At 47.0% G+C, this 13,216-nt stretch overlaps 1 protein-coding gene across 3 annotated transcripts in view; it reads right to left on the reverse strand.

Annotated features, from left to right (window-relative positions):
• LOC149355137 (DNA (cytosine-5)-methyltransferase 3B-like) overlaps window positions 1–13,216 on the reverse strand; it is a 137,968-nt gene that overhangs the window by 69,598 nt on the left and 55,154 nt on the right. For all 3 annotated transcript variants that reach the window (XR_016291463.1, XM_089583638.1, XM_089583639.1), the window contains exons 11-12: window positions 10,484–10,688; window positions 2,143–2,288 (exon numbers count right to left, since the gene is read on the reverse strand). Coding sequence is in view for 2 of the 3 variants with exons in the window: in XM_089583638.1 (XP_089439764.1) it covers window positions 2,143–2,288; window positions 10,484–10,688 (351 nt within the window). In the remaining variant the exon portion in view is untranslated. The remainder of the gene's footprint in view (window positions 1–2,142; window positions 2,289–10,483; window positions 10,689–13,216) is intronic.

Genomic DNA, 13,216 nt, shown 5'->3' on the forward strand with positions numbered 1-13,216 from the left:
AAAACTAAGAAATGCTTATACAGTATTTCAAAATGTGTGCAACATTAACACACGGAACTATCTACAACAAATGTCAATTTGCAGTCCACTTTAGGCAGATTTTTACTATGCCATCAAACAGGGAAGAAAATGGTGCAGATGCTGTAGCCATTTACAGTAAAAGCTCGTTGGAACTGCGAAAAATATTCTAATTAACCAGACTTTCAAATTAACTGACACAGCAGAAAAATAGGACCAACGCAAAAAATTTTGCTGCCTTCATTAGATGAACTTTGCAGCTAACTTACACTGACATGTAGAAGTCTACCTTCCCAAATTGTAGCTCTTGCTGGCCACAAAAAGAGGACTACAAATATAAAAGGACACATACGCGGCCTCCCTCCACTTCATTCTGCCACTTCGTCCCCTCACCTCATTTTTTTTTGTAGTTTTCCATAGCGTGGCATCACAGCGCGCACTCAACTCAAAGCAACAAACGTATAATGATATGATCACAACTGAGGAGAGCAGTCTGAAGACAATACAGATCAAAAGCGAAAGAACGGTACTCCATCCTGCCTTCCACACTCGCATATGGGCCGACGGACTAACGGCAACCCCGACTGTAAATGAATGGTTCAGCAGTTTCGTATTCTGGCACAACAAAAGCTTCAGAGAGCATCAGAAATTTGATCTCGCGCTGCCTAGTGCTCATCAGATAAAGCGACCGCACATGCGAAAGAACCGGGTAAACAGCGCGCAATTCGAAGCTTCTTTAGCAGAACTAATTTCAGCAGAAGTAACGGGCACCAGCATGGGGCACATCCTGCCCACCGCTCATACAAAACTGCCTTAGACTCCCCAAATGGGTCAGCTCCGAGTACAGGTTGACCCCCCAATTTTGGATAGTAGCTTTTCTAAAGGAAGGTCAACTTACACGCAATGGTACTTAAAGTAATCAGGTATACCTGCAACTAAACCCTCTAACTACAGCACACCCCTCAAAGAAATGGTGCAGGCCGGCATTGTGCACGGCCAACTCGTCGCAGGCACACAGCAAGAATGATCGGGCCGTGGGACAAGTGCAGGTGTGCGTTTTGGGGGTCCACAAGCCATAGCACAGGCTGGTTTTCGTGCTGGTAGTACTGGGGCTGGGACGCTTTGCATATCAAGCATCAGCATCGCTCTGCGGCACCGCAACACAGTTCCCAAGAACCATTGCTTTCCTGGTTTGCGGCGAAATCTGGAACGGGCATTCCAGCGTAACACCCCAGATCTTCAAACTAACCGGGCCAGTGCAGGCCTCCACTTCGAATTATCCGGTCAAATTTGCATTAAAAATTACAGGACTGCAGAACTCTTTCAAATTATCCGAGATTTTGAATTCACAGTTCAAATTATCGAGGCTTCACTGTATATGGCTCTTAAATTATCCAGCTTAAAGAGGAATTCTGCAGAACTGATTTGGAGTTCAAATATAGAAAAAACACTGCTGAAGTGCCGAGGTAGTAAAAAATGATACAGGTCTGGTTCAAAACAAAGCATCATAACCATGATGCCTACAAAACCTGTGACCCAATTCCTTGTGCCGTGCACTCGAGGATGCTAATAAGCCAGACATAACATAGGCTTTTGACAAGGTAGAGGTGTGAAATGGGTGCAAATCCCACACTAATGATACCATAGTATCATTGCTATGCAGTAGAAAGCCATTTTAGCATAACAACATCATTAAACCTTGCAAAAATTGGTCATATTTGAAGTCAAAACTCTGGCTCCATTACCCTTATGGTATCAATGGTATGATATGGCATGGTATGTGGGTTTAACATCCTGAAGCAACACAGGGGCTATGAGGGATGCCGTAGTGGAGGGCTCTGGATTTATTTGGACCACCTAGGTTTTTTCTTAATGAGTGCCGACATCTCACAATAGAGAGGCATTTTTTAATTTTGCCTTCATTGAAATATGACTGCCAACACTTTATGATCAGCAAAGCCAAAGCCACTCAGCCACCACAGCAGGTCCCAGTTTCCAATTCTTTGAACAGCACTCCAGTTAGTGCAGTATTAATGATCTAATGCGATTACAAGCATTTGGATATGAGAGCCTCTCCTGCCTCACGTCGAACTAAGAGGCAGACAGTACCAGCAAATCACTAACCTGAGCAGTGTCCAGTGCCTGTACATTACCCAGGTAAGTGACACTGGTGCCGTGCTGGGTGATGCCCACATGGATGGCATCCTTGTCCACCTCACTGGCGAAGTAAGCCTCCACCGAGATGCCCAGCTGGTCAAGCACATACTTTCCTGCATAGTGACCACCAACCACCTCTTTTAACCTTGGTCTCGAGCATTTCAGCTAATGCAGGTGCGACTGAACTAGCAAACTAGCAAACTGGCAGAACTGCTTTTATGAGGCCATGAATAGTGAGAATGAATCGTTTTGTTAACTCAGGCATTGCATGTGCTAAACACTGCTGTGGACTACAATCTTTTTCCTCCTGTAGCATATTTGTTTTAAAAATTGACACCTTGAGGAAGAGAAAACAAATTACTCACATTTTTGGCCTTGTCTCTATTGTGCTGGCACAAATGGCACAGCATGCGAAAATTTAGGCCACAGGTCTTGATAAGCCAACAGCCAATCACTAAGCATGCTAAGGGAAGAGTTAACACGTTCATAGCTTGCATGGACACACACCCTGAATTTGAGAGGAGCACTGCAAAGGCTACACAAGTGCAGAGTACACTTCCCACCTACCAGCTTTTCTTGCCTTCCACATTCCACAAGCTTTTGTGAGCAGCTGTGCTACCTGTTCACTTAGTGTCTAAAATCAGTCAATTCACACAGCACCTGGAGGCACAATACATATAGTGGAACCTCAGTGGTACAGCTATGGCCGATATCAATTTCAGTACGATACAAATTCATGGAATTGCCTAGCCAAAGTGCAGTGTGTACAGTTTACAAAATTTTGGGTGTTCTTAACACTCACCCAAACCATCACAGACGATAAGAATTCAGAAGTCACAACTGCTGGTAGCAATGTGATGAGGAGGCACCAACACGTTTTGGGGTTTAGAAGTTTGAGCGAGTAAAGCTCTCGTGTGGACTGTCGTGCCCAACCTACTTCCTCTTCCCTGCGCCAAAGGGTTCAACGTCACTCTAATGCACCACTACTCTCCTCAACCTGCAGTCCAGCCAACCAGCCAGATAGGCAGTTTCACATGCTGTTTCTCCTTTCCACTTTTTCCACATCCCTGTGGCCATGCCATGGCAGTTTAAATCCTCATCTCTGATGACCTATACAGAGACTAACAATATTTTCTCATTCAGCTGTGTCCCTTACTATGACAGCAGGTGTTACATCTTTCATGCTATCGCAACAAAAATAGTCAATGATGTGGGGAATATTTGGTTGGTATATCGGTCACGACTGTGATCCCCCCACATCTCCAACTTCATAATCACTAGTCAGGCAGTCACACCCACAAGCGTTCAGTAGAGGAAGCATTCCCACTGTCACTGTTGCACCAGCCCAAACGGTTACACGCACGCACGCACACTTGGTTTCACCTTTGCATGTCCGCAACCACGCATTGCACTACGCACTGTGGGGATCTGCCCTGCTCCATCTCCTTTGGTTTGTTTCTCTGCACTCTCTCTAGTTACCCTAAACATTGAGGGAGGACGCCTGCACCACAGATGGCGTCACTGCTGTGGGCACTGGAAAGAGAGCCCCCCTCCCCTCCCCTTCCTCCCTCCCTCCCTCCCCTCCCTTTCCTTCCCTTCCCTTCCCTTCCCTCCCCTCCCCTCCCTCCCTCCCTCCCTCCCCTCCCCTCCCTCCCTCTCTCTCTCTCTCGTGAAGCCTCATGGAAACATTTCACGGAAACATTTCAGGCGAGCTCATCCGCCTGGCCTCGGAGCAACTCCCCTGCCCTAGCATGGGCAAACATTTGCTTATAACCTGGCTGGTGAGTCGCACCACCTCGATTCCTTAGCATATTTTGTTGCCAGTTGATGTTATTGTTGTAGTAGCAATAAATGCCATTTTGTGTCAGCCAGCCAGTGTAGTCATGTTTCCTTGTTCCCACATAGAGCACAGCTTGCCGTGGTCAGCGCGCGCTCAGTAGCTCGCGATCATGGGGTGGGGGCAGTGGTTTGAATGGTGAACCACGAATAAGCAGGGAAGACATATTTCTCCTTCGTACAAAAGTTAGCGCAAAACACGACACTCACAAGAAAGGTGGACAAGACAACGCGCTTGTCCTGTCCACCTTTCTTGTGAGTGTTGTGTTTTGCGCTAACTTTTGTAGAAAGAATAATGCACCGACTAGCCCAGCAACAAGCGTTACTTGAGAACATATTTCTCTGCTGTTTAAACCCCAAATCTAGTGCTTAATCATTTGTAGGACAATGGGACACATACTTTCCACTTTGTTCCCCATGCTGAAGGGTGCGTAAGAGGCAGATGGACACAGTAGTCCCCCTTAAGCTGTGCTCCCACTTATTTTAAGGTTTCGATCGTTTATTTCAAAATGCTTTTAGCCACATCCCTAGATGAGGTAGTGAGTCGAGACCTTGCAATTTCGTTCTTTTCGGATGCGCTGCAAGTTTCTGGCTATATTCGACCAGGCAAAAAAAAATCAAAATGCCTAGTGAGCAATTCCTTTTTTCTGCATAGAGAAGAACAACTCTAGGTCACAATGTGCACTTGCTCCAAAGATTTGAGATTACAAGTAATAAGAGTAAAGCACTTATTTTTTACCAAGCTGAAAATAGTTGGATGTTTAACAACTGAATATTGAGTGGTATTTCTCAAGCATCGTATGTAGAGTTTGTTCTTGGGTGCCAAATCACCAACAGCAAAACATTCCAACCGCCAGCACCAGGAAGACCTTCCGAATAAACATGGAGGGTAAAAAAAATGGTGAAAAATAGTTGGCATCCCAGGTGAAGTTTGGCTCATCGAGAAAGAACACAGCTCTGAGAAAGTCTAAAAAAGATGCAGATGCCGTTGGTGTTCCAAGAAAAAAGTAGTAGTGTGAACAAGTTCAACAACACTGGACTACATGCAGCAGCATGTAGAGCTACACGAGAAGCTTGCACAGTTCGAGAGAACACCCAGCGGATAAGAGCACCTTTCCAGGGTATGATGGGCTTTACAACACATATTCATTGTGTCATTCTAAAGCAATAGCTTAAAAATGACAAAGCATGCTTTGTTGTACTTGTTTTAAAAGCACTTGCCAACTGTTAATGGCTACCTCCACCTCGGCTACCTCGGACAGTTTTGCTTACATTTCCATCTATGGGTTGCACTCCTGCCTAACACCCCCAGCCGAGGGCGACTCTCACGTGTGCATAGCACAGAGTTTTAAAAATACACTGCCTCTGAAATAACATTTCATGCTTTCACCATCTGTTCCTAGAATGTACTTGGATATTCTTCATGAAAGGATGACATCACAGGTTCCCTATGAAACCAGACATGTGTTTAGAAAGCTTCTGTTACATTTATTTCTATGGCCGCTAACCCTACTTTACACCCCCCAGCTGACTCGGCCGGCGACAGCAACACCACCACATCTTGCCTAAGTCACAGATTGGTGTTGGTCGATATGTGAGCCAATGGCAGCTAGGAATATGAAATTGCACAACCGTGACACAGGCATGTGAATACACGAGAAGCGTTGGAAGGACAAACTGCATACAAAACCAACAGTGGCTAGTAGGCTGGTTTGCAGGGCAAACATATGTCAAGTGCAGTGGGCACGTTCACAAGTAGATACACCAATTTTCGAAGCACTCAAAATTTTGAACATTGTTCACAGTGCAATTCAGACAGCCAATTCCACAATTTCATATCATACTGAAATTCATATCACCCATGATCATGTCAAAATTCTATACTAAGAAAATTTTTTCACAGCAAGCTAATGTTCTCACACTGCTCATTAAAATTCCGCTTAACTGTGTTTACCATCAAAAGAGTATACTTCATGTACTATAAAAAGCTAGGCTAGCAGAACCGAAAATTGTATACTTAGTTCTTTTTCAGGAATGACGTCATGGTCTGGACCACTATCCCGATATTCAAGCACTGATCTGCTGCCATGTACTAATGTGTCAGTAATGCAGTTCAGTTAACCTCTAGTCTGCCAGCTGCCAATGATGAGCCACTTACCGAAGCATAGTTTCTTTTGCGTGAGGACAACAGGCATATACAGTAAAACCTCGTTAATACATACCCGCTTACCAAGCAGTTGCGAATAAATTGTAGTTTTGAGAATTCCCCGGCTTAGCAACCACTGAGACCCATCTATTGGCTGACTGACCACTTAAGGCGTAGTGGCTCATGAAATACCTACCGCTTAATGTGTACTTGCCATCACAGTTTGGCAGGCGACATGCTAATGCAAAATGTTTTCCGCCTTTCCGAAAAGCATTCTCAACATGCGGACCGCCACCGATACAATATTACGGCCATTTCGGCCATGCTCTGCGAGCGCGGCAATGTCAATGTAAATGAGGAGCCAAGGAAGCGTCGGCCACTTCTGTGTTCTTGCCTAGGAGGATATAAGTTCTTGCGCGCGAACGTATCGCTGAGTAATATCGATGCCAGCCCTATCATAGTAGCCGTCACCGTCCACCCTGCCCATATGACCTCCCGACCTCGCCACCTCGTGCCAACCTCACACTGCACGCATTATGTTGCACGTGCAGTTGCACTGAGGATGTGTTGTGAGCAGTCAACATGCATTTTGTGGTGGCATCCTTTGTTCCAAGCTGATGCTCTGCGACGTGTAAAGCAGTAGTTGCATCAGTGTGTGTGCGAACAGTCAGCACTATGCCGAAACCTACTTGACCAAAGTATCGCGTGCTGACAGTGAAGGAGAAGTTGAACATTACTCATTCCATTGAAAATGGAACAACGAAGACTGCACTAGCACATGCGTGGGACTTGCCCCTTGCCCTTCCCTACAGTCAGTGGCATCTGGAATGCTCGGGAGAAGCTGAAAAGCGGGGCTGCATCGAATATGAACAGGTGCCACTAGGGGGAGTCTGCTTTCCTTTGGTGCTTGTGGCTCAAAAAAGCTAGATCAGAAAACCTGCCAAGCACCGGGTCCCTTCTCACCGAAAAAGCAGAAGCGTTTGCGGCCCAGCTGAACTGAAAAAGTTTTTCTTGCAGTAACAATTGGTTGTCTAGGTTCAAAGCACGCTACAATATACCGTATAAACGCGTGTAAGGGCCGCACCCGTGTATGGGCCGCACCCAGTTTTCCCGAAGGAAATCTTGAAAAAAAAATAAATCCGTGTAAGGGCCGCACCCGAACTTTCCATGACCCAGGCGTTTCGGAATAGCCTTCTAAATGCACGCGCCGTGGCCTCCGCGATCGGCTCCGGCTGTGGACAACGGTGCGCTCGATCGCGGAGGCCAAGCACGCGCACAAGAGCTTCCAAAAACCATCCATGGATGGTGCCCGAGGCCCCCCCCCCCCCCCCCCCCCCCCCCCCCCCCCCCCCCCCCGCAGCCATCATCATCATCATCATCATCATCGGCAATTCCCCCACCCCCCCCCTTGTTCCCCTGCTTTCCGTTATCTTTCCTTCCTCTATGGGTTATCTACATCCACTTTCCGTTATCTTTCCTTCCTATTCCCCCCCCCTTGTTCCCCTGCTTTCCGTTATCTTTCCTTCCTCTATGCGTTATCTACATCCACTTTCTGTTATCTTTCCTTCCTCTATGCGTTATCTACATCGGCATCTTTCTTTCCTTCCTCCATGCGTTATCTACATCGGCATCAGTATAGCCAGCTCCAGCCTTTTATGGCGTGTTAGTAGTTGTGGCTTTCGCTAGTTGTGGCTTTCGCTAGTTGTGGCTTTCGCTAGTTGTGGCTTTCGCGTGCTGCCGCCGGGTAATGCAGTTTTAGCTAATGCAGTTTCAGCACGATGGGCAAGCACCTTATCAGTTACATGGCTGGGAGAAGGCAAGCGTGCCACAGGAAATTCGACATGGAGGAGAAGTGCGTCCGATGATCGTGCAATAAAAAGGGTGCATTGAGAAAAACAAGCTGCAAAAAGCGCGCTTTCCGAGGCGAGCCGTGCGAGTTTCCTGAACTGGAAGAAGAGCTGCTCTGCTATGTGATGGAAATGCGGAACAACCGCTACGCGTTGACAGCGGACATGCTGTGCGCGGCTTCTTTGGGATGAGCGTGCACCAGAGCACAGCACCAGCTCAGAGTCGAAATACTCCGTGAGTGACGACTGAACGTAGAATAAATGCCGCTCATTCCCTGATTGGTGTTTTTGCTTTAAATTTTTTTTTTTTTGTACGTCACGTGTATGGGCCACACCCCGAAAATTGGCCCCCGAATCTGGAAAAAAAAGTGCGGCCCTTACACGCGTTTATACGGTAAGTTCGAGGGTGGTGTGCGGAGAGGCAGCAGACGCGGACAAAGAGGGTACCAAAGAACGGCAGAATGGGCTACTGAGACAACAGTTGACTAACTACGCCACGGAAGAGGTCTTCAACTTCGATGAGTCGGCACTTCTCTACCGACTTCTGCCCAACAGAGTGCTGAAAATCAAGGGGGAAGACTGTACCAGTGGCAAGCTTGCAAAAGAAAGAATATTGGTTGCTTCTGCGATCAACATGACAAGAAGCCAGAAGTTGCCACTCCTCGGGATTGAAAGGTACGCCAAAACCAGGGTTCTTTAAAAGCGGTCGGTTGCCCTCGGGCGTTATTTACAGGAGCAGAAAGTGTGGATGACTGCCAAGCTTTCTGAAGAATTCATCCGGCTGTTGGATCAGCATTTCATGGCAGAAAAAAGAAAAATCCCGCTAGTGCTTGACAACGCATCCTCCCATTTTGATTTAGAAAACTTGAGCGCAATCAAGCTCCTCTTCTTGCCACCAAGACAGCACGTCATTTGTGCAGCCTCTCGACGAAGGCAATCATTCATTCCGCCAAGCATCACTACAGGAAGAACCTCCTACACAGAATGCTTCTGGCAATGGCAAGCAGGAAGGTGTACCTTATCGATCTGCTGGGTGCGGTGCACATCCTAGCGTTCTCATGGCAGCAGATTGACCCCGTTGCGGTACAGAATTGCTTGACGTGGGCAACATAGTGCGCACAAGCGATCCAGAAGTCAGTGATGACTGTGACACCCTACTAACAGAAGTGTTGGAGCGACAAGCCGGTGTGAAGACTGTCGACTTTGAAATGTTCTGCAAAGTCGACAGCGAGGTTGCAACGTCTCAGGGCTGGACAGACAGTGAGATTGTTGCCGCTGTTGCCCAATCCAAAGGAATAAGGGCACTGAGAACGAGGACAGTGGCAAAAACTTGGGAACAGAAGATTTCAGCCCTACTGTGACGGGAGCTGCTCAAGCACTGGCATTAATGCGGACATTCGCAGAGAAGATGGGCCTCATGGAAAAGCTTGCCCCCCCGTCTCACCAATTTTTAGACTGCTGTTATCGCCGCATGGCTGCCATGGCGGCAACTGAAAATATCAGACTTCTGGTCGCCAGCAAACAAATAAAGTACATGTACATACGCATACTCATGGGAAATATACTGTGCCTGAATTTTTCTTCTTTCAGATTGTGAATAATGGCAAATATGTACTAGTCGGCTATACTAGCGGATAGCGTGTACTTTTCCCGCGTCCCCGCCCTTTACGACCTTGGTAGCACACCAAGATGCTGCACTCCAAATACATTATGGCGCGTATATCTTTTGATGGCAGCTCTAGCAGCGGTGGCATGCTTGGCGAACTTGGCAGAGTGCCGAGATGCTTGTGCACCCTCAAGGCGGGCACGAGGGCTCCCACTTGCTGCCAATTCAGCACGATTGCGCATGAGCAGCAGACAATGAAGCAGATAACGCCGCTGCACCCAACATTACTTTTAAAAGGCTGTACCACTGGTCAGACTCCCAGTAGTCCTTGCGAGAGCACTTGACATCCAGCACATTTGTTGTGATTCAGCTCGAACAGCAGGGGCCTTTCCTCAGCTTTCCTTCCCGATGTGCGCTCTTGATGGGAGCAGTGGCGGCAGTTGCGCGCTCGGTGCAGGGCTGCCCGTCTGCACCAGTAAGTTCATAGAGAGCCTCCACGCACAAGGTCCCTCTATGTTTTTTTAAACTCAGCATTGTAGTGGACTCAGTGTGCCTTCGCAACTGACATTTTCGTGTTGGCTCGAGTCCAGGTAGGCACATTGCTGAACAAACACTTCAGATGCTCTCATGGCCTCTCAGTATCTAAGACTGCAGCAGGCAATATAGATAATATCGAAGCACAAGTAGTACCAAGCCACCATTTTTGTGATGTCAACAAAAATAGGCTGTTGCTGGCGCAGTTTTCTTATCGTACTCAATTCTAACATGCATTCATTTGAAGGTAATTTGTTTCTCGAAAAAAGGTGCAAGCTTAAATCGAGTAAACAAGATACGCTAGCATTGGTGGCCAAGCTAAGCCAAGCTGCAACCAACCTGTAGCAATGCCGTCAAAAAGTGATAGCACACGCAGCCCCCGGCGCCGGTCAGGGGGCATTGGCTGTGGAACTGGCTCCGCCCGTTGGTTTTGAGGAGGACGGAAGAAGTCCAGCAGCCGTGCCTCCCAGTCAGGCCGAGGCCGCAGTTGACCGGCTGTGCGTGCAGAACACAAATGGCATCTCCACGGAGAGCATCGGGACACCTGCATCGAGGTAGTACCAGGCAGTGGCAGCTCCTGTCCACATGACAGTGGGGAGTCCCACCAATCACCACTAATCATGATCACCAATTACAGTAGGCTGGTGAACTGAACAGGATAATGAAAACTCCTGTCTTATACAGAGTACCCCCAAAAATCATATGCAAGCATACCAAGCACATCCAAACACCTCTTCTGCAAAAATACTAAATAAAATGGTCTTCCAGTAAGAAAATAACTGCAAAAAAAGAGCCTTGTTGCACTACAAATGACGATACAAGCTCAAATAATTTTACTCAGAGAAATAGCATCATTCTTTTGTCTACTCTCTCGCACAGTGACTGCAACTTGTTTCCTTTTTCAGCTTTTTGCTTCCTTTCTTGCTGTGATGGTGCCAGCTGGCCAAGTGCATGAGTGCGGTGGCGCCATTCCAAGTTCTGTGCTCACAGTTCTATGCAATCGTGGCAATGCAGCACAGGTGATCTTATCACACTACTACCAGATATTAAATACAGGAGGCGGCAATAAGCACGGGAATGTTTTTCCTTGCCACACTTGACTTGCGTATCTCTTTTTACCTCTCATTTGGGGCATGCCTCAGCTGTGATATAGCTGCAGAAGTGTACACAGCTTGGTCATGGAGCTTGAGTGGCATCAGCTCACACATTGAACACTACTTCAGCATCCATTCCTTTCACCATCGCATCATCAATTCCTCAACCAAGAGATTTCAGCTTCAACCAAACACTCGAATAGCCTGAACAGGTTGAGGACTTCAATGATTGCCAGTGCGCAACAAGGCTCTATAAAAGGTCAAAAAAGCTCCAGCTCTGGATGTTCCTGTAAACTGTGGGCAGGCAAGACCAGAAAATCTACCAAATTTTCAGTCTCTCAAAAGAACACCCATAAACCTATGAGACAATTAGAAAAAAGTTCAATGCTCACCTAGTGGAAACACTGAATTAGGTGTACTGAACTGACTAACTTAACTGTAGACAAGAGCATGGCAAAATGAGCGAACACTTCATAACTGCCCTACACAAGCCATCAAAGCAAAGCAACTGCTGCACTGCGGACATATCTGATCCGTAACAGATTTGTAATAAGGCTTTCAGATTGATATTATGCTATCTTGTGCTTATTAAAATCTGGTGCTCGGCTGCTGTCCCGAAAGACGCGGGTTCGATCCCGGCCGCGGCGGTTGAATTTCTTTGGAGGAGAAATTCGAGGCTCGTGTACTGTGCGATGTCAGTGCACGTTAAAGAACCCCAGGTGGTCGAAATTTCCGGAGCCCTCCACTACGGCGTGTCTCATAGCCTTAGTCGCTTTGGGACGTTAAACCCCATAAACCAAACCTAAACCAAACCTTATTAAAATCTCTTTTAACACAGATTTCAGCCTCATTCTAGGAGGGCTTTTCAGTAAAGACTGAGACTGGGTCCAGTGCTCTTTGCTGTGAGCTTGATGCACCATTTCTCGGCGTTTTTGGCGAGCATTGTGACTCCACTAATTTGCACCAGAAGCCACATCACTGTGGCTCTAATTTGGCGGTAAGAATATTCAATCAAACAGAAGACAGTATTTAATCGCCTCAAGTGTGCTGGCTGTGTGACCCACGTCGACCTTGCATGAACGCTACGCTACCAAGTTTTATGAGCAGATTAACAAAATGGCCACAGAAAACAACGCCGATTTGACGTGTGCATTTGGTGAGGACGTCATATCTTATTCAACTTGTTTTTGATGGTTCAAGGCTGTCAAAGAGGGCAGGGCAGGCCCTGAATTGCAAGGAGACGATGGTGCACCTGTTACAGCCTTTTCTGAGAAAACCATCAACACAGCGACTGCAATGATAAACACTGATGGACGCCTCACTGTCAAGAAACTTACCCAATACCCAGAGATTTCAGTGGGAAGCACCCATAAAATTTTGAAAGAACATCTACTCGTCAAGTACCTTCGCGCAGTGGATCCCCCCCCCCCCCCCCCGCCCCATCCTATCAGAACAGTGTCCTGCGTGAAAGTAATAAACCAATTGCGGGCGGTGAAAAATCTGATGTGTGGGGGGGGGGGGGGGGGGGGGGCAGATAACTACTGGAATTTGTGAGGGGAGTTACACATTTATTCTGAATAAAAATGACATTTTCATACTTCCACAACACTAATCTCTGAATTTCGCCAAACTCAGTATTTCCCTTCAGTGCCCCCTTCCATCCCTTCCAGTTTTTCTACGAAGCACACACGAAGAGCATGTGTGCAAGTATGGCTGTGCACACTAAAAACAATTGAAGTGCCAGAAACCAGCACCTCACCAGCTTGTGCACTATGCCGACAATTTGCCTTCAATTTTTTTTTTCCCTTGTCAGCCTGTCTGGCTTCAAAAAGCTTATGCTGCTTATTCCCATGTTCTCCCACATTCATCATCAATATCACCACGCCACCAGCACTTTACATCCACTAGTAAGAACAAGCAAAAAAGGTGACTGCAAGGAGCTGCACAAGCAATTTATCCCTCTATGCCAAGCATAAAG

This window comes from Amblyomma mixtum, chromosome 3 (assembly GCF_055824585.1).
Source record: "Amblyomma mixtum isolate Tamu chromosome 3, ASM5582458v1, whole genome shotgun sequence".
NCBI classification, from domain to species: Eukaryota; Metazoa; Arthropoda; class Arachnida; order Ixodida; family Ixodidae; genus Amblyomma; species Amblyomma mixtum.